At 45.8% G+C, this 21,388-nt stretch overlaps 1 protein-coding gene across 1 annotated transcript in view; it reads right to left on the bottom strand.

The window, feature by feature from the left end:
* Positions 1-21,388, bottom strand: part of PRKX (protein kinase, X-linked) — a 116,974-nt gene that overhangs the window by 16,537 nt on the left and 79,049 nt on the right. The window contains exons 5-6 of the mRNA XM_011972106.1: positions 9,457-9,552; positions 4,686-4,743 (exon numbers count right to left, since the gene is read on the bottom strand). Of these exons, the coding sequence (XP_011827496.1) occupies positions 4,686-4,743; positions 9,457-9,552 (154 nt within the window). The remainder of the gene's footprint in view (positions 1-4,685; positions 4,744-9,456; positions 9,553-21,388) is intronic.

The following is a 21,388-nucleotide window of genomic DNA, read 5'->3' as shown; positions in this document are numbered from 1 at the left end:
TTTATTATATAGATTTTTACTTATTTCTAAATACATATATATTTATATTTATTTCTAAGTATCTACATATACTATATATTTATATAGATATATATCAGTATTACATAAAATATAATCTATCTACATATATGTATAATTATCTATTTAAATAATGTATAGATAAATCTGTATTCCTTTGACTTTTTTATGCTGGTTTGTATATAAAGTGTATAAAAATGCAATGTGTGTGTATAGATACACATACTTTATATTTTATAAATAAATTTGTATATAAATCTCTCTATATTTTATTTTATATCTATAAAGTGTGTGTGCAGATGCATGTGCATGTATAAGTCCAGCTAATATTAAAAAAAGGAGCATGCTGGGGATTTTCCAAGCGTGCAGGGCACAGCAGCGTCCACAGAGGATGAAGGAGTTCAACAGAATGGATGTGGTTCCAGAAGAAGAAGGGAAGATCCCCGAATGAAGAGGTGCCAAGCGAAGAGAGAAGAACAGCAAGGTGCGACGGTGACAGGTACGGCAGCAGGTGGCTCATCCATCCTGGCTGCATGAGGGTTCACGGGGAAGACCACGGAATCATCAGATGAGAAGCAAGGGATGAGAAGAATCTGGAAGTTCTTAACCAAGTTAAGGCCCTGGGGCTCCAGGCTATGAATGACAGACCCTTCTTCCTAGGGAAGAGGAGGGATTGTGGGGAAAGTCAGTGGCGGGAAGGCCACAGGGAGTAATGACAACTGCCTGGGAACGCAGTGATACACGTAGGCTGAGGATGGCAGTGCAGCCGAGGATGGAGAGGCGGTCAGAGTGGGAAAAAGAGTAAGTGTCCCTCTCTAGGGCACCCATAGACCAGGGGCTACCCAGGAACATACTTTCATTTTAATCAGACAGTTTCATCCCTGACAAACTAAAAATAGAACTACGAGAGGCTCAAGCAATCCCACTACTGGATACATACCCAAAGGAAAAAAAAAATGAGTATATCAAAGAGATCTGTGCACCCCCATGCTCACTGCACCACAATTCACAACACCAAGATATGGAATCAACCTATGTGCCCATCAAGAGGGGAGTGGATAAAGAAAACGTGTTATATATACACCATGGAGTACTATTCAGCCAGGAAAAGGAGGGAAATGTGGTCATTTTCAAAAATATGCATCAACCTGGAGGATATTATATTAAGAGAAATAAGGTCCAGGCATGGTGGCTCACGCCTGTAATTCCAACACTTCGGGAGGCTGAGGCAGATAGATCACTTGAGGTCAGGAATTCACGACCAGCCTGGCCAACATGGTGCAACCCCGTCTGTACCCAAAAATACAAAAATTAACTGGGCGTGGCGGGCACCTGTAATCCCAACTACTTGGAAGGCTGATGCAGGAGAATCTCTTGAACCCAGGAGGTGGAGGTTGCAGTGAGCAGAGATTGTGCTACTGTACTCCAGCCTGGGTAATACAGCAAGGCTCTGTCTCAAAAAAAAAAAAAAAAGAGAGAGAGAAATAAGCCAGGTAGAGATAGATAAATACCACCTAATCTCACTTACATGGGAAATCTAAAAAAGTTGAATTCATAGAAGCAGAGAGTAGAATGGCGGATACCAGGGGCTGGGAAGGGGCTGAGATGGGAAGTCATTGGTCAAAAGAGACAAAGAGTGAGTGAGACAGGAGGAACAAGTTCAGTCGGTCGCTTGCACAGCTCGGTGACTATAACTAATGATGGACTCTCAGGAATCTCTAGAAGAGTAGATTTTGCCGGGTGCAGTGGCTCTTGCCTATAATCCTAGCACTTTGTGAGGCTGACGCGGGCAGATCACTTGAGCTCAGGAGTTCGAGACTAGCCTGGCCAACACATCGAGACCCCATCTCTTAAAAACAATTTTTTTCAGAATAGATCTTAAGTGTTCTCACCACAAATAAATGGTAATTATGTGAGGTAATGCATATGTTAATGAACTCAATGGACCCATTCCACAATGGGTGCATATTTCAAAACTTCATGTTGTACATGATAAATAAAACCATTTTCATGTGTTAATTAAAAAAAAATAAAGTGTTTTCTTGAGTTTCTTTCAGTTTATCTCCATATCAGGAAGCTTTAACTAGACTTTAAGACCTAGTTTGAGAGTTCGTGAGCTTTTCCCCAATTCCTTTGGTTGGGAAACTTGTTCTTCCCCCTCGGAAGGTACCTATAACGGTCACTATGCCATTCCCAGCAGATTCTAGATATGGGTCATCTGTAATTCCCTGCAGTCCTGGCAAGAGACCCAGCTCTTTTCCAAATGGCTGTGGCATTAACACAGGACCCATCCACTTTTATGAAGAGCCGTGGTACAGATGAATCCACACCGTGCAACCTGGCTGGACAGGCTCCTTGGAGACCTGAAGGTATCGGCCCCTGTCTACAAATAATGTAAAGGACAGAAGCTTGACTACAGTTACCGGGTGAACAATGTCCCTCAAATAGATACGTGCATGTCCTATCCCCCAGTGCCTGTGAATATCACTTAATTTGGAAATAGGGTCTTTGCAGATGTAACTAAATTAAAGTTCTCGAGATGACATCATCCTGGAGTAGGGTGGGCCCTAAATCCAGTGACAGGTGTCCTCATAAGAGACAGAAGAGGAGACACAAACACAGTGGAGAAGGCCATGTGAAAATGGAAGTAGAGACTGCAGTGATGCAGCCACAAGCCCAGGGATGCCTGGAGCCCCCAGGAGCTGGGAGAGGCAGGAAGGACCCCCCCTAGAGCCTCCGGCAGGAAGCAGACACAATTATCACACATTGGGCAGTGGCCCCCAAAATATATGGCCATGTCCTGACTCCCAGTACCTGGGAATGGAACCCTACATGCAAAGAGGGTCTTTGTAAATGTAATTAAGGGAAGGCTCTTGAGAAGAGATAATCCTGCATTAGGGTGGCCCGAAACCCAGTGACGGGCATCTTTCTGAGAGACAGAAGAGGAGACACAGACACAGAGGAGAAGGTCACGTGAAGAAAAAGACAGAGACTAGAGTGATGCGACCACAAGCCCAGGGATGCCTGGAGCACCCAGGGGCTGGGAGAGGCAGGAAGGATCCTCCCCTAGAGCCTCTGGAGGCCTGAGACACCGTGATCTCAGACTGCTGCTCTCCAGGATGGGGAGAGCATAAACTCCTGCTAAGCCCCTAGTTTGTGGACCATTGTTATGGCAGCCACTGGAGACTCCTAAACCACACAGAGGGCCCCAAGAGAGCCCAGTGGTCCAAGCCTCACATCCTGGTGTACTGTGTCTCCCCAGACTGTAATTTACAGGGTCAAGACATATATGGAAGTTCCTCCAAGTATAAGTCCCTCCAAGGTTGTCCAGAGCTAGAAATAGCCAACAAAAAGTTCATGAATTCTATCAAATTCAGGGATGCCAAAACTTGCATATAAGGTATGATACTACTTACAGAACAGTCTGTTTGTCAATTATGCATTTGCCTCCACACAAAAAGTTTGTGGAAATCATACCTGACGCACAACTTTTAAAATCATCACTTGCGCACATAAAACATATACTCCCATGTCCATGGCGGAACTACTCACAAGAGCCAAAAGGTGGAAACAGCCCAGGTGTCCGTCCATGGATGAACGGATAAACAAAACAAGGTCTGCCCACACAATCGCACACTATGTGGTCATGAAAAGGAAGGAAGCCCTGACACAGGCTATAGCCTGGATGAACCTTGAAGACATCTGCTCAGAGAAAGAAGTCAGACGCAAAAGCTTACATTTTGTACAATTCCATGTTCAGCAGGGCCATTTTTAGCAGAGCCCAGAATCCCGAACCCTACAGAGAAAGTCAGTGGATTAGTGGCTGCTTAGGGTCGGGGTCCCCAACCCCTGGGCCACAAACTGGTAGTGGTCCATGGCCTATGAGGAACCAAAATGGGCCACACAGCAGGAGGTGAGCAGCAGGCAGGTGAGCGAAGCTTCACCTGTATTGACGGCTGCTCCCCATGACTGGCGTTAGCACCTGAGCTCCGCCTCCTGTCAGATCAGCGGTGGCATTAGATTCTCATAGGAGCACACACCCTGTTGTGAACTGCGCATGTGAGGGATTTAGGTTGTGTGGTCTGTGGAAAAATTGTCTTCCACAAAACTGGCCCCTGGTGCCAGAAAGGTTGGGGACCGCTGGCTCAGGGTAAGAGAGGATGAAAGAAAGCAGCACAGTGATAGCTGAAGGGTGCAGGGTTTCTTTTTTGAGCTCATGAAAATGTTCTAAGATTAACCATGGGGCTGGCTGTACATAATCGTGTGTATACTAAAAGCCACTGAATTGCACATTTTAGATGGGTAAATTGCAAGGCGTGTGAGTTCACGCTCCGTAAAGCTGTTTAAAAAATAAAATAAATAAGTAAACAAAATAATGAGTAATAACTTAGAAATTGTTACTGCTCTATTACCTTGCTTGAGGGGAGGGGAGATACAGTGTAGACCCAGTTTGACGTTGTGTGCCCAGAAACTCAGATTTGATAGATCTTTCCTGGCAGTTTCAAGTAAAATAAAAAATAAATAAATAAAGCACCAGATCTGACATTTGGGCAGTGATTAAATCCAACCGCTAAACCTTGGTTTATATCTGCACATGTCAATATGGGTGTCAGACGGCAGACACGCACATCGGGTACCACTGAATACCTATGGGATCAAATACTGACCTTCATGTTTCCTAATCGCCTTGTTCTGTCAACCACGAGCAGTTTCTTAATGAGGTCTCTGTGTAGAGGAAGGAGACAAAAAAAAAGAAAAAGTGCACAGATTAGATATCCACATCAGCAAACGCAGCACGGCAACAGAGATAAGGTCTACCCACTCCGAGGACCACGGTTCATTTCCATTTTAGCAAAACATTTTCTAGTGCTTATTTCCTACCATCACCGGCTCTTAAATAACCTATGCAAGGCTGGGTTGCCCCCTGCATGGCTGAAGCTAAGGGAAGGGGGTTGATTACATCTTTGTCAAGAAACTACCCCTTTGAGTAGAAAAGGGTGAAATTTGTATGTGCCTGCAGGGAGGATTCAGACACTTAACGTAAACATGCCTGTCAGGCTGTCCCTGCAAAATAGAAGACATCTGCTTTCACCAGCATCAACAGTCACACGCTGCCCTGGGGGTCTGCTTACTGATGGGATTCCTGTTGTAAAAGGCTGGCTTTCCCATAAGCACACACATTAGGATGAGTCTCCTAAGTCTGCTTCTTCACTTGTAATCTTCCTTTTTAAATAACAGACCATGTCAGAAATACAGCAAGCTGGGAGGCTGGGCACACTGGCTCACACCTGTAATACCAGCACTTTGGGAGGCCAAGGCGTGTGGAACACTTGACGTCAGGAGTTTGAGACCAGCCTGGCCAACATGGTGAAACCCCATCTCTACAAAAAACAAAAACTTTAGCTGGGCATGCTGGCACATGACTGTGGTCCCAGCTACCTGAGAGGCTGAGGCACAAGAACTGCTTGAACACAGGAGGTGAAGGTTGCAGTGAGCTGAGACTGAGCCACTGCACTCCAGCCTGGGTGACAGAGCTACATTCAGTCTCAAAACAAACAAACAAACAAACAACAGCAGCAGCAGCAAGCTGGTTCAATTAGGATGGGTAGTTAGAGATGATGTTGAAGACTTCTAGTAGATTAGGCGAGTTTTAAGATGCATATTTATGGAAGTGGAAATGATCACGTGTGTCTGCATGTACACATATAATACACAGAGTACATTATGTATAATAATATATATAACATGAAATAATAATATAATATATTGAAGTCCCCCCAAACAATCCAATACCCACGACCCCGGTGTAAGCATCTAGGCTTTCCTGGCATAAACTACGTCCCAGGGAAAGTAGCATGAACTTGGACTGGGCCACTCCCAGGTTCGGTGACGGACTGCAGACTCTGACAAGCCAGGTGACGTCCCAGGGTCAGACTCCACCATCTAGACTGTGAATCTCACCAGTCCTGTCTGATCGGAAATTCCTGCCACCATGCTTTCTCAATTACAATGGGATGCTTGTCAGACTTCACTGTTTCTTTGCCTCTAAGTAAACCTCAGAGACCATCTGTCCGCCCACCTGAGGCTGGGATTTTGTATCCATCCTGCAAGGCTGAAAAGCTTTGAGCAGGGTGGGGAATATAAAAAAATCACCGAAAAGTTACAAACCTTTCCACTACTTAGTGAGTTTCTCCTTCATTATTTTGACATGCTCCCCTCTGCCAAATAAAAATCAAGGTCATCAAATGCTATACCCCCAAAACATTCCCAAATAAATGTGGGGCTTTTTCCTCATATGATTTACACCACTGCCTGCCCCCTTATCACACACACTTAAACTTAAAGCTCACTGGAGTGGGATTATAAGAAAGGTTTATTTATGCTTTTATATTTTAAATAAACCTGTTTTCTTATAATCCCAGTCCAATCACCTTTAAGTGTGTACACTAATGGGGCAGGCAGTGATGTAAATTATAGTGGAAAAAAAAGCCCTATGTTTATTTCAGAATGTTTTGGTGATCACCTTGATAAATTTCAATTTGTGTGTGTGTGTGTGTGTGTGTGTGTGTGTGTGTCTGGCATGTAAGAAAACAAAGTGTTTGATGACCTTGAATTTTTTTTTAATTCTTTTGGTGTTTGGCATGTAAGAAAATGAAGATTTATTTAAAATACAGGGCACAGTGGCTTGTAATCCCAGCTATGCAGGGGGTTGAAGTGGGAAGATCACTTGAGACCAAGAGTTCGAGACCAGCATGGGCAACATAGTAAGGCCCCCGTCTCTACAAAAAATCAAAACATCGGCCAGACATGGTGGTGCACGACTGTAGCACCAGTTACTCGGGAGGCTGAGGTGGGAGCATCATTTGAGCCCAGGACGTCGAGGCTGAAGTGAGCTATGATTGTGCCACTGCACTCTAGCCTGGGTGACAGAGCAAGACATCCACCTCTTAAAAAAAAAACAAAAAAAAGTAAAATACCAAAGCAAACTCTTATAAAGCAGAGTCTAGAAAGTAAAGAGTGTGGATGGGAAGGGGCCCCCGAAGACGCAAAGCCCTATAAAGGAACAACAGAAGTGTCCACAGCTGTAGATGGGTCCCTTGACCCCAGGATAAGCGACACATCTGCCGGCACTCTTTTGATGCACTATAGCCAAAATTCTAAATTTTATTTCTGATCCTGGCACCAGCTGGCTCCTCTCAGATGCAGGTACTTTCAGGCATGAAAAAACCCCCGGCAGATAATACCTCTACTGAACTGGCAACAAGTCCCAGAGCTTTGTTTTGGTGTCTTCTTTTAAATGATATTTCTTTCTATAAGAAATGTCAATCCTGACATGCCATTTGCCCAGGCGACATGTTTACCCGGTCAAATGATAAAAGTTGCAGGAACCAACATACGACTTTAAGAAGCTGAGAATCAAAATTCTAGCATCACGGCCAACCAGGAACAGTGATTTGGATAAGAAAATGCATCATTAAGGCCAGGTGCAGTGGCTCACGCCTGTAATCCCCACACTTGGGGAGGACAAGGCAGGAGGATCAGTTGAGCCCAGGAGTTCAAAAGCAGCCTAGGCAATGCAGCAAGACCCCCATAGCCATCTCTACCAAAAAATAAAAGGAAAGATATGAGTCACTGAGGTCTTGCTTCTCAGTCAATTTGAGAAGATTTAACAAATAATGGAAAGAAACGGAGTTTTACTCAACTACCACTGTTCCTGCTCTTGGTGGACCCGCACTGGGTATGTAAAGAGACAGGGGCATTGTGGGGAACACTGGAAGGGGCTGGGAGCTACATAAAGAGAGGGATGTTAGATCAGACAGTACCAAGATGGTCACCGCTGGTTCTCTACTCTCTAGGAGAGAAAGAAGGAAAAGTGGCAAGAGTCCAGACTTTGATTATGCTTCTGGTGTGTTCTATTTTTGCAATTCCTTTGTTTGTTTGTTTCCACAGGACATTGGAAACCTCTCTACCTGTCTCTTATACACATCTAGATGTGTATAAGAGACAGGTGTAGCAGTGCAATCACAGGTCACTGCAGCCTCAACTTCCTGGGCTCAAGCAGTCCTCCCATCTCAGCCTCCCTAGTAGCTGGGACTACAGGCACATGCTATCATGCCCAGCTAATTTTTGAATTTTTTTGTAGACATGGGGTCTTGCTACATTGTCCAGGCTGGCCTCAAACTATTAGACTGGCCCCAAGTAAGCCTCCTGAAGTGCTGGGATCACAGGCATGAGCACCTCACCTTACCAAACTCGATCATAAAAGTGCTTTGCCATCCACTTGATATAATGTCACTCGACTCAGATGGATTTGGGGCCTGAGAGACAGGTTCTACACAATCCTTTCTATTTCCTTCCAGAGCAGTTGGCTTCTGAGGTGCTGTTTCCCCTGACACCTCCCTGTCTTACCATTCACTGGACAGGGTGTTCCTTCTAGGCGATTCATTGTTAAGCGGAGCCTCGTTTTCTTGCTAAAGTCTTTTAAAACCTGCCTCTAGTGTGTCAAACACAACACAAGCTCAAGCCAATAAAACACGACCTTATCTTCTGTTCAGACTAAGAACCTCTGGTTAGGATAGGGTGCATTCGCCACCAAGAAACTCAACTGAACGTAGCCAGTGGCCCCATAAGGGGCATATTCAAAACAACCTGGTCCGTCGCCCTGAAATAAGTCTTCTCCAAACTGAACTTCCACTGGCTCACAAGAAAATAGGCCATGGAAAATAAAAGTTTAATTCTCAACTAGATGCATTCAGCTCTAGTTTGTGCCCAGGGGGCTGGTGCACCCATTAACTCATCTGAAAAATACAGTGAAACAAACAGAAATCAGTGCTTATTGCAGTAAAAATGGCTACCAGGTGACCCGATTGGGTAAGGTAGCCAGAAAACCAAAAGCATTCTTATATTTAACAAAGTATCTTTTCTCCCTACTGCCACAACCTTAATAAAATGTGCATCCAAAGTTGCCAATATCCAGCAACTATATAAATGTTCGTAAAGCAACATGCTCAGAACTGAAAATGTTGACGTTAAAAAGGGCTTAGAGGTTGAGCATAATTTAAGCCGGAGAGAAAGGATAAAACTCTGCTAAACCCATCAACAGTTCTGCTAGCCACAGAACTAGGATCCTTCTTGTCAAATTCCAAAACTGCTCTCTCATAAAATACGACGACAAACTCATTCATTGGCTCATTTTAAATATAACATATCACCAAAAGAATAAAATACAGCCAAGACTCATTAAAATGTGAAGTTATCATTAAAGTAGAATACTTAAAATCTTTTTCTTTTCTTGTGGAAAAGACAACTGTCCAAAATAGTTTATGCGCAGCACATTTAATACCACAATATGGTATCCTGCTGAGTGCGTGTTTTCATGGTGATTTTAGACACTTTAAAAATAAACACACCCCATGACGAGGCAAACGGTTTACTTACTTTACATGGAAATCCAAATGTCTGGGGAAATCTATTTTGCCTGCCAGAATTTTCTGATAAATGCCAAACGGGTTGTCATCAAAAAATGGAGGAAACCTGTTAGAAAAACAAACATGTATTTTTAGTGGTGAGTAAGCATGGAAAAAAATCCCTGCTTTGTAAAGATAGCTATTTCTGCTTAACACAGGCAGAAGATAATTTATTTCACATGTACTCTTGCCCGCACACTGAAGTTGTCACGATCTGAAAGCACGTGACACTCAGATGGTTCTAAGAGGCAAGGCATCGTGTGCCACAGCCCGATGTAAGGGAAGCTCCCTTGGAGAGAATATAAAGACCATTTGAGAGGCAGAAGGCAACTCCTTTGAGGTAGAAGGCAACTCCTTTGAGCATCTTATTCAGAGGGACCACCAGCCCATTCCTTAACTGTGCACTAAACACTGGACGGAAATGCTCTCTTATGTTTACCGGGGTGAATCCACCACCGTGACCAAGCGTGGAACTCAAACGTCTCAACAGCGAAAAGATAAGCAGTCCAATTAAAAAATGGACAAGTGGTCTTCACAGACATTTCTCAAAAGAAGACATGGAAAAGGCCAATAGGTATATGAAAAAAATGCTAAGTGTCACTAATCACCAGAGAAATGCAAATCAAAACCTCAATGAGGTAACAATCATCTCAACCCAGTTAAGATGGCCATTACCAAAAAGACACTGTAATCCCAGTACTTTGGGAGGCCGAGGCGGGTAGATAACCTGAAGTCAGGAGTTTGAGAGCAGTCTAGCCGACATGGTAAAACCCCATCTCTACTAAAATTACAAAAATTAGCCAGGCATGGTGGCACGCGTCTGAAATCCCAGCTACCCAGGAGGCTGAGGCAGAAGAATCACTTGAACCCGGAAGGTGGAGGTTGCAGTGAGCCAAGATCATAGCATTGCACTCCAACCTGGGCAACAAGAGTGAAACTCTGTCTCAGAAAAAAAAAAAAAGACACATACACACAAAAATAACAAGTGCTGGTGAGGGTGTGGAGAAAAGAGAACTCTTTTTTTTTTTTTTTTTAAGACAGGATCTCGCCCTGTCTCCCAGGCTGTAGTGCAGCGGTGCAATCTCAGCTCACTGCAACCTCTGCCTCCCAGGCTCAAGCGATCGACCTGCCTCGGCCTTCCAAGTAGCTGGGACCACAGGCGCCCACCATCACACTGGCTAATTTTTGTACTTTTTGGAGGGGGCGGGGGGTTCACCATGTTGCCTAGGCTGGTCTTGAAGTCCTGGGCTCAAGTGATCCACCCAGCTTGGTCTCCCGAAGTGCTGGGATTACCAGCATGAGCCACCGTGCCTGGCTAGAAAGGGAACTCTCATGCAACGCTGGTGGGAATGTAAACTAGTAGAGCCACCATAGAGAAGAGTATGGAGGTTCCTCCAAAAACTAGAAATGGAACTCCCACATGACCCGGCCATCACATTACTAGGTATCTGTTCAGAGGAAAGGAAGCCATGATATCGGAGAGACATCGGCACGCCCATGTTTACCGCAGCACTATTCACAACAGCCAAGATAGGGAATCAACCTAGGTGTCCACCAGCAGATGAGCAGACAGTAAAGAAAAGGTGCTATCTACACACAGTAGAATACTATTCAGCCATGAAAAGGAATAAAATCCTCTGATTGGCAGCAACACGGATGAAACTGGAGGACGTTACGTTAGGTGAAATAAGCCAGGAAAAGAACATTAAACAGTACTTGTGCTTACTCATACATGAAAGCTATAAAAAGCTAATCTCCTGAAAGGATGAAGAAGAACAGAGGATACTAGATTCTGGGAAGGGAAGAAGGGAGAGATAGGGAGAGGTTTGTTAAAGGATATAAGATAGGAGGAATATGTTCCAGTGTTCTATAGCCTTGTAGGGTGACCATAATTAGCAATAAAATGTCGTACAGTTTCAAATAGATACAGGATATTCAATGTTCCTAACACAAAGAAATGGCAAATAATTGAAATGATGGATATGCTAATTAACCCTGATCTGATTACTCCATTCTTTGTATCAAAGCATCACTGTGTACCCCATGAATATATACAATTACTATGTGTCAATTTAAAAAATAAAATAAGCCTGGGAAATACGGCAAAACCCAGTCCTTAAAAAAAAAAATTTAGCTGAGTGTGGTGGTGCACACATGTAGTCCCAGCTACCTGGGAGGCTGACAGGGGAGAATCGCTTGAGCACAGGAGGTCAAGGCTGCAGTGAGCGGTGATCACATCACCACACTCCAGCCTGGGTGACAGAGTGAGACCTTGTCATAACATAAAGTAACATAACATAACATAAAGTAAAATATAGGCCGGACGCTGAGGCTCATGCCTGCAATCCCAGCACTTTGAAAGGCTGAGGCGGGCAGGTTACTTGAGGTCAGGAGTTCCAGACCAGCCTGGCCAACATGGTGAAACCCGTCTCTACTAAAAATACAAAAATTCGCTGGGCATGGTCGCCGGTGCTTGTAATCTCAGCTACTCAGGAGGCTGCAGCAGAAGAATGGCTTGAACCTGAGAGGCAGAGGTTGCGGTGAGCTGAGATCGTGCCACTGCACTCCAGCCTGGGTGACAGAGCGAGACGGAGTACATAAATGAAATAAAATGTAAAATAATTGTTAAAGTTTACAGTGGTAAATACGCCACTATGGCCAAGAACAGGACACCTTTCTCGAGGCTTCCTTCAGTCTACAGCACAAGCAGTACCTGATATGTCCTGCCTTGGAGAGCTCGGTACTGAGCCGGCTTGCACGGCACTATAAGGCACCCTCAATAAACTGCAAGTGAACGTCAGTGAACTACTTTTTTTTTGAGACAGGTCTTGCTCTGTTGCCTCCAGGCTGGAGTACCGCAGCGTGATCCTGGCTCACTGCACTGAGCCTTGACCTCCAGGGCTCAAGCTATGCTCCCACGTCAGCGTCCTGAGCAGCTGGGGCTACAGGTGCACACCACCATACCAGGCTGATTTTTTTTTTTTTTTTTTTTTAACTTTTGGTAGAGACGAAGTCTCACTGTGTTGCCCAAGCTGGTCTCAAACTCCTGGGCTCAAGTGATCCTCCCACTTCAGCCTTCCAAAGTAATGGGACTACAGATGTGAGTCACCACACCCATCACTGAATTTCTTTATACTCCTCATTCACGGAACAGTATGTGGCAAGTAACAGGTGATCAATAAATGTGTATAGGCCAATGAAAGAGCCCGAGTTTATCATATTTTTCTTTTTTGTGAGACAAGGTTTGACTCTGTCACCCAGGCTGGAGTGCAGTGGTGCAATAATAGCTCACTGTAGCCTTGAACTCCCCCAGGAGGCCATCCTCCCACCTCAGCCTCCCATGTAGCGGGGACCACTGGTGTGTGCCACCATGCCTGGCTAATTTTTTGACTTTCTATAGGGATGCGGTCTCACTATGTGACTACTTTCAAGGTGCAGGAGCAGAGTCTGTATTTGTAACTGAGACTGGGTGGTCTGCAAAGCTGACCAAAGCTCTTTGCCCCAAGAAAACCATTTCTTGACCCCTGAAGACCAGGAAAAAGACAGAAATACATGCAAATACAGCCTTGAAAATAGCGGTGCGGGTGTGAAAACAAGATTGTCATGCTATGCTTTGTTGACTGTAGTAAAAAGATTGCAGTCCTGCTGCAGAAACCAACAGACTTTAGTAATATCTAGAAATTTTAGAAATATGTGAAATAAACTAAAAAACATATATACTTAAAACTGCAAAGACCAAGATAAATCCAAGAACACCTAGAAGTCAACTGTATTAGTCCATTTGCAGTCTGCTATAAAGAACTACCTGAGACTGGGTAATTTATAAAGAAAAGAGATTTAGGCCAGGCACAGTGGCTCATACCTGTAATCCCAGCACTTTGGGAAGCCAAGGCAGGCAGATCACGAGGTCAAGGAGATCGAGACCATCCTGGCTAACATGGTGAAACCCCGTCTCTACTAAAAATACAAAAAATTAGCTGGGCGAGGCAGCGGGCGCTTGTAGTCCCAGCTACTCAGGAGGCTGAGGCAGGAGAATGGCGTGAACCCAGGAGGAAGAGCTCGCAGAGAGCCGAGATAGTGCCACTGTACGCTAGCCTGGGTGACAGAGCGAGACTCCGGCTCAAAAAAAAAAAAAAAAAAAAGAAGAAGAAGAAGAAAAATGAAAGAAAGAAAAAGAGATTTAATTGACTCTCAGTCCCGCATGGCTGGGGAGGCCTGAGGAAACTTACAAATCATGGCGGAAGGCGAAGGGGAAGCAGGGCACATTTACCTGGTGGCAGATAAGTGACAGCGAGCAAAGGAGGAAGTACTACACTTTAAAACCATCAGATCTCCTGAGAACTCTCACGAGACAGTACTAGGGCAATGTTGCTAAACCATCAGAAACCACTCCCATGATCCAACCACCTCTCACCAGGTCCCGCCTCCAACACTGGGGACTACATTTAAACATGAGATTTGGGTGGGGACACAAAGCCAAACCACATCATCCACCAGTAAGTGTATACTACACACCTACATGTCCGAGGCACAAGTTGTACTTCTGAGATTTTCTCATACTGACCAGGGCAGAGACTCATATTGGCTCAAAGTCATGTTTTCTATTTAGCTTCTTTTGACTTAGATACTCCAATTCAGGTATTCTAGCAATGGAAATACCTTACAAAATGGAGCTTTCAAATGATACCCTCACTGATGATCAGAAATGCCAATGAGCAAAAATAATTCTCTTGTAGATTCCAAATCACTTCCTGACCTTAACGAAATTCAGTGGAGTGGGTGGAAGGAGAGGTCTCCAGAAAGTTCCATCTGTGATCCTGCCCCACCAGCCTGTGAATGGGACCTTATTGGGAAATAGGGTCTTTGCAGATAGAATTAACTCGAGGAGCTTCAGATGACATCATCCTAGAATAGGGTAGGTCCAAATCCAATGACAGGTATCATCGTAAGAGACTGAAGAGGAGGCACACACACAGAGGAGAAGGCCACATGGGGACAGAGGCAGAGATGCAGTGAAGCGGCCACAAGCCCAGGGACTCCTAGAGCCCCCAGGAGCGGGGAGAGGCAGGGAGGATCCTCCCCTAAAGCCTCCAGAGGGAACTGGATACACCTGTAGTGGACTGAACTGTGGCCTTCAGAAAGATCCGTCCACATCCTAATGCCCAGACCTGGAATGAGACCTTATTTGGCAACAGGGTCTTTGCAGATGTGATCAATTGAAGGATCTTGAGATGAGATCGTCCTGGATTACGGTGGCCCTAAATCCAATGACAGGTGTCCTTCCTTCTAAGAGACTGAAGGGGAGACAGAGACATAGAGGAGAAGGCCACATGAAGGTGGAGGCAGAGACTGGAGTGATGTGGCCACAAGCCCAGGGATGCCTGGAGCCCCCAGGAGCTGGGAGAGGCAGGAAGGATCCTTCCCTGGAGCGCAGTCCTGAGGCACTTTGATCTCAAACTTCTGGTCTCCAGGACTAGGAGAGGATAAAATTCTCTTGTTTAAACCTTCCAGTCTGTGGTAGTTTCTAACAGCAGTGCCAGGACATTCACATGTAGAACTACACACATGATCTGTCCAATACACTGCAGTGAAGAAAAATTCAAAGGAAAACAAAGAGGAGAAATACAAAGTACAAAAATGAAAATCAATGGCAGAGGTGACAGAGAAGTGGGGGTGGGTTACATGAGGAAATGAAAGATACTAGAGAAAGGTAAATGATTAGGTGTGTGCGATGTGGCCTTAACACAGCATTTCTTCCTTCTTAAATAACATTTCAGTTGCTCATTTTGCACTTTAGCAAGAAGGTGACTTTTCCAATAGCATCTCTCTTTGGTCCGCTGGTTCTGGAGTTACGAGCCACCACAACATACTGATAAACCACCCAGGCCAGGCTGGAAAGCAGAGCTCTGAGTACGGACACTCGTCAGATCTGCGTGTCCGATCTGCGTCAACGCTGCCGCCTCAGACGTGAACAACCTCCCGAGCCCGTCCTCCCTCACCCACCCGCAGCGTTCTCTGTAACAGTAGTTGGGGGACTTGTATTCCTGTTTCTCTCTAGGTTTGGGTGGTGACCCTGTCTGAATACATTCAGCTGTGTGACTTGATCGGGGAAATGCACAAATACAGGAATGGAGCATTAAACTCCAGGAGGAAATGTGTCATACATACCTAAAAACATTTATGGAGAATATTAAACGACGTGCTGTTGGACAGTAGACAATACATAAGATCATGGGAAAAGTATTTAATAAGCAGAAAAAAATAAATAGTAAGTGAGCACTAACTGATGATCTTGCCCGAAAGAAAAAGCAGAGACTGTGTGTGTGTGTGTGTGTGTGTGTGTGTGTGTGTGTCTGAGAAACAGCACTCCCCCGGACACCTGGCAGTGCCCTCTGAAACCCTCAAATTTCTGTCTCTAAACATACAGACTGCTTCCAATTCTTACCAAGTGGAGAATAAATTCTCATTATATGGAATTTGGCATTATTAAGCAAGCTAAATTGATCTGTGGTGACAGCTATACTAGTAAGGACAATCTGCTAATCAGCATGAATGCAAGCTCGAGATTTTCACCTGAAAAATTCACGCTCAGGCTAGGCACAGTGGCTCATGCCTGTCATCCCAGCATTTGGGGAGGCCAACGCGGGAGGATTGCTTGAGCCCAGGAGTTCAAGACCAGCCTGGACCACACGGTGAGACCTCGTCTCTACAAAACATTTAAAAATTAGCTGGACGTGCTGGTGTGTGCCTGTGTTCCCAGCTACAGCTTCTGTAGTCCCAAGAGGCTGAGGCAGGAGGATTGCTTGAGCCCAGGAGGTCGAAGCTTCAGTAAGCTATGACTGTACCACTGCATTCTAATCTGGACACAGAACAAGACCCTGTCTCAAAAGAAAAAAGAAAAAAAAAAAAAAAAAAAACGCTCATGCATGCAGTGGCTCACGGCTGTCATCCCAGCACTTTGGGAGGCCAAGGCAGGTGGATCTCTTAGAGCCTAGGAATTTGAAATCAGCCTGGGTAATATAGCAAGATCCTATCTCTACAAAAAATTTTTTAAAAATTAGCCAGGTACAGTAACGTGTGCCTGTCATCCCAGCTACTCAGGAGGCAGAGGTGGGGGGGTTGCTTGAGCCCAGGAGGTCAAGGCTGCACTGAGCTGTGACTGCACCACTGCACTCCTGACTGGGCAACAGAGCAAGACTCTGTAAAAAAAAGAAAAATGAAAAAAAAAAAAAACCACACCAATTGTGCCACTAGCTCTATCATTTGCCAGTAAAATTTGAATGTAATTATTCCACCTATCTACATCTTCCAGTAAAGTGGACGGTCCAGGCAGAGATGCCCTGGGCGCTGCGAGTTGATGTTCTCCCTTGTACTCAGCTGGGAAAACACCCTCCTAAACTATCGGCCGACACACTCCCTGCCCCACTTCTGAAGGCCGGGGCCGGCCTTGGAAGACGGGCGCTTTGGAAATGCATTCATGAAAAGGAAGGCAGAGACTTTTAGAGAAAAGAAGAAAGCCGTCACTAGAATTTCACTAGAATTTCATCCCACCTTGACTTCTTCCTCAAAAATCCTTGTCCCGATACCTTCAGATTAAAATCTAAAATCTAGGCCAGGCGTGGTGGCTCATGCCTGTAATCCCAGCACTTTGTGAGGCCGAGGCAGGTGAAACACTCAAGGTCAGGAGTTCGAAAGCAGGCTGGCCAACATGGTGAAACCCCATCTCTACTAAAAATACAAAAATTAGCCAGGCATGGTGGCATGCACCTGTAACCCCAGCTACGTGGCAGGCTGAGGCAGGAGAACTGCTTGAACCCAGGAGGCAGAGGCTGCAGTGAGCTGAGATCACGCCACTGCACTCCAGCCTGGGCGACAGAGAGAGAGTCCCTCTAAAGAAAATAATAATAATAATAATAATAAATAAATAAATAAATATAAAATCTGTGCTCCTCAGATGAACCAGGGTGGGTGAGGTGGGAGATGAGACAGGGGAATTCAAGGGCCAGATAAAGCGGAAGGAGCAAGCACTGGGGTGTGTGAGGGTTGGGGCCGAGTGGAGGGTGAAAATATAGCCCCGGGCGCGTTGGCGTGGGCATCACAGCAGTGGCTCTCAAAGTGCAGTCCCAGGGTGGCTTCCCGATCCCAATTTAGGGATGGGTGAGGTCGTTTTTCTGACTCCAGCTTTGAATAGTGATGAATTTTCTTCCCATGCCTCAACTCAGCAACACGCTATGCAGCACAGCAGACAGGCTGCAGATGAAGGGAGGAGAGGCCAGCAGTCCTTGTGAAAGCTGGACACTAAGAGATTCGCAAAACTCAGAAAACACGGCCAACCTCCTCACGAACGTTTTCTCTCTGTCACCCAGGCTGGAGTGCAGTGGCGAGACCACAGCTCACTGCAGCCTTGACCTCTCAGCCTCAGTGATCCTCCCGCCTCAGCCTCCCAAAGTACTGGGACCACAGGCGTGCACCACCAAGCCCAGGCAATTGGTCTATTTCATTTTATTTTTTGTAGAGATGGGGTCTCACTATGTCGCCCAGGCTGGCCTCCAACTCCTGGGCTCAAGTGATCCTCCCACCTCAGCCTCCTGAAGTGCTAGGATTACAGGCGTGAGCCACCGTGCCCAGCCTGAATGGTTTCAATTCTAGAAAAGTGTGGTTACACATTTTTTCCATTAAAAAATGCCATTTATGTTCACCTCTGTGATTATTATTTAACTTCTCATATATATTACTTATGTATTCTGTTTATTTATATTTCAGTCCCACTTTAATTTCAAATGCAGTCAGCGTGGACAGCTGTAACAAACAGAAATGAAAGTTCTGCGGGTTGTTAATAACTCTGAGCTATGTGTTAAAGGGTTCCCGAGGCCAGCATGTTTGAGAACCACTGCACAATGCCTGACGCTCTCCATGGAAGAGGCTTCATTGCAGAGAGATTCCACCTTCTCTAGAATCTTCTGCACCCTGTCTGCTATGCTGTATTGTCTTAGTTGACACCTATGAGGAAAATTCATCACTATTCAGATCTGTCGTTGGAAAAATGATCTCACCCATCTGCTAAAACACACTTCCGGAACCCGACAGTCCTCTGGGATCCCTCTTTGAGAATCATTGCTGTCATAACTAAGACAAGATGCCCCGGGGCTTTTTCTCACCCTACGCTCTGCTCTATGCCGTGCGTGCCCCTGTGTTTTGTTCTTGATGCTTTAGCTGATTTTTTTTTTCTTTTTCTGAGACAGTGTCTTGCTCTGTTACCCAAGCTGATGTGCACTGGTGCAATCTCAGCTCACTGTAGCCTCAACTTCCTGGGCTGAAGCAATCCTCCCACCTCAGCCTCCTGAGTAGCTGGGACTACAGCTACATACAACCACACCCAGCTAGTTTTATTTTTATTTTTTGTAGAGATGGGGTCCCACTACGTTGCCCAGGCTGGTCTTGAACTCTTGGGCTTAAGCAATTCTTCTGTCTCAGTCTCCCAAAGTGCTGGGATGACAGACAGGCATGAGCCACCGCGTCCAGGCTTTACCTGACTCTTGAGTTAAACTCTCTAGGAGAATAAAAACACGGAAATGGATGAGAAAAGAGAATAGGATGGGAGAAATCGGAGCTGAGCTTGGGTCCTTGGAAAGTGCATGAGTGATTTTGTTCCAGAATGTGCCACACAATTTTCATCTGACCTAAACATGTCTCGTTCCATGAAAATAAAATCTGCATCATGATATGACCTCCTTCCTAATCACATGGCAGATTTTACCAAACAGATGTTTTCCCCTGTGCCTAGTGGAAGATTGAGATAACCAGTTAAAGCAATAAAACAGACAAGGCACAGCCTCACTTGATCCTGCTAAGAGTGGGAATCCATCAAATGGAGCTGGAATAGGGAAGGTGCAGACACGGGCTGCGAAGGGAGCAGGAGGACTCTGACTGCAGGCCGGCTCCACTTACGTGTGCAGCAACGCCCTCCCTCTAGCCACCAGAAGTTTCTGGGTTGGAGGAGGTGAGGAGAGCAGCTTGGAAGCATTGCTCTCAGAGGCAGGCAACACATACAAAATCAAGATGGTTTCAGAGCTGCTAAGCAGTATAAAGAAAACAGATGGGCTGATCGGACAGGGCATGGCCCAGGAGAACAGGGAGGCCCCAGAGGGCTGTGGGAGCAGGTGACAGGTGAGCCTGCTGCATGTGCAATGGAAGAGAAAGGGCCAGTCCTGGCCGGGCGCGGTGGCTCACGCCTGTAATCCCAGCATTTTGGGAGGCTGAGGCAGGTGGATCACTTGAGGTCAGGAGTTTGAGACCAGCCTGGCCAATATGGTGAAACCCCCTCTCTACTAAAAATACAAAAATTAGCTGGGCGTGGTGGCACACACCTGTAATCCCAGCTACTCAGGAGGCTGAGGCAGGAGAATTGAACCTGGGAAGCAGAGGTTGCAGTGAGCCAAGATTGCACCACTGTAGTCCAGCCTGGGTGACAGAGCAAGTCAAGAAAGCAGAGGTTACAGTGAGCCAAGATTGTGCCACTGCACTCCAGCCTGGGTGACAGAGCGAGATGGAACACAAAGGAAAGGAAGAAGGAAAGGAAGAAGGAAAGGAAAGGAGAGGAGAGGAAAGGAGGAAAGGAGAGGAAAGGAAAGGAAAGGAGGAAAGGAAAGAAAAGGAAGAAGGGAAGGGAGATGGGAAGGGAAGGGAGAAGGGAAGGGAAAGGAAGGGAGAAGGGAAGGGAAAGGAAGGGAGAAGGGAAGGGAAGGAAGAAGGGAAGGGAGGAAGGAGAGAGAGAAAGGGAGGGAGGGAGGGAGAGAGGAAGGAAGGAGAGAGGGAGGGAGGGAGGAAAAGAAAAGAAAAGAAAAAAGAAGGGAGGAAGGAAGCCAGCCTTTGGGCAGGGGGACAGGTCAGGCTTCCTGGCATGTTTAAAAAGCAGTGGGAAGACGAAGGGCCAGGCTGTTGTCTAAGGGGGGTGGACAACCCACAGACAGACCATCTCAGAACCTCATATGGTAACAAGCTTCCGATTCTGCTCCAGTCATCCAGGAAGCAACAAGCGGGCTCCCAGGGAAGAGGGGCACAGCTGCTGGGCGCGTGGACAGGATGCCTGCAACTGCTTCCAGGAAAATGTACTGCAGGCGGAGGGGATGCAGGAGACAGTGAGAAGGCTTGGGGTGGTCCAGGCAACCTGAAGCCGGCCAGAGCTGGGGAAGAGCACAGGAATGCCTGGGAGAGTTGGGGTCAGCGAAGCTGGTTAACTCTCAAAACACCCACCCATGTGAAAAGACACAGGGCTGCTGAGAAATTGAAAAAACAATATTCACCCAGAAATAGACTCTAATTAGAAAAAAGGAAAATAAAAACAGGCCTACTGTGAATCAATAGCTCCCTGCCTCAAGAAATGCACAGGTCAGCAGACTGGGCTTTGATTGGGAGATGGTTATTCATTTAATTATTCACTTTCTTTTTTTTTTTTTTTGAGATGGAGTCTTACCTCTGTTGCCCAGGCTGGAGTATGGTGGTGCGATCTTGGCTCACTGCCACCTCCCTGCCTCCCAGGTTCAAGTGATTCTCGTGCCTCAGACTCTCGAGTAGCTGGGATTACAGGCACTATGTCCGGCTTTTTTTGTATGTGTAGTAGAGATGGGGGTTTCACCATGTTGGCCAGGCTGGTCTCCAACTCCTGACCTCAGGTGATCCACCCACCTCGGCCTCCCAAAGTGTTGGGATCACAGGCGTGAGCCATGGTGCCTGGCCTAATTATTCATTTTCAATTAGCCTAATGATTTATTACATTATAATTAGGTTATTTTCTATTCTATTATATTCTAATATATTTAAATATTCCAATATGTTATAGCCTATTAACAATTCTCATAACTTTATATAATAATTCTAATACAGTCATTCTAATGACTGGGGGG

This window comes from Mandrillus leucophaeus, unplaced genomic scaffold (assembly GCF_000951045.1).
Source record: "Mandrillus leucophaeus isolate KB7577 unplaced genomic scaffold, Mleu.le_1.0 Scaffold127, whole genome shotgun sequence".
Classification (NCBI taxonomy): domain Eukaryota; kingdom Metazoa; phylum Chordata; class Mammalia; order Primates; family Cercopithecidae; genus Mandrillus; species Mandrillus leucophaeus.
This window is presented reverse-complemented; position numbering and strand designations above follow the sequence as displayed.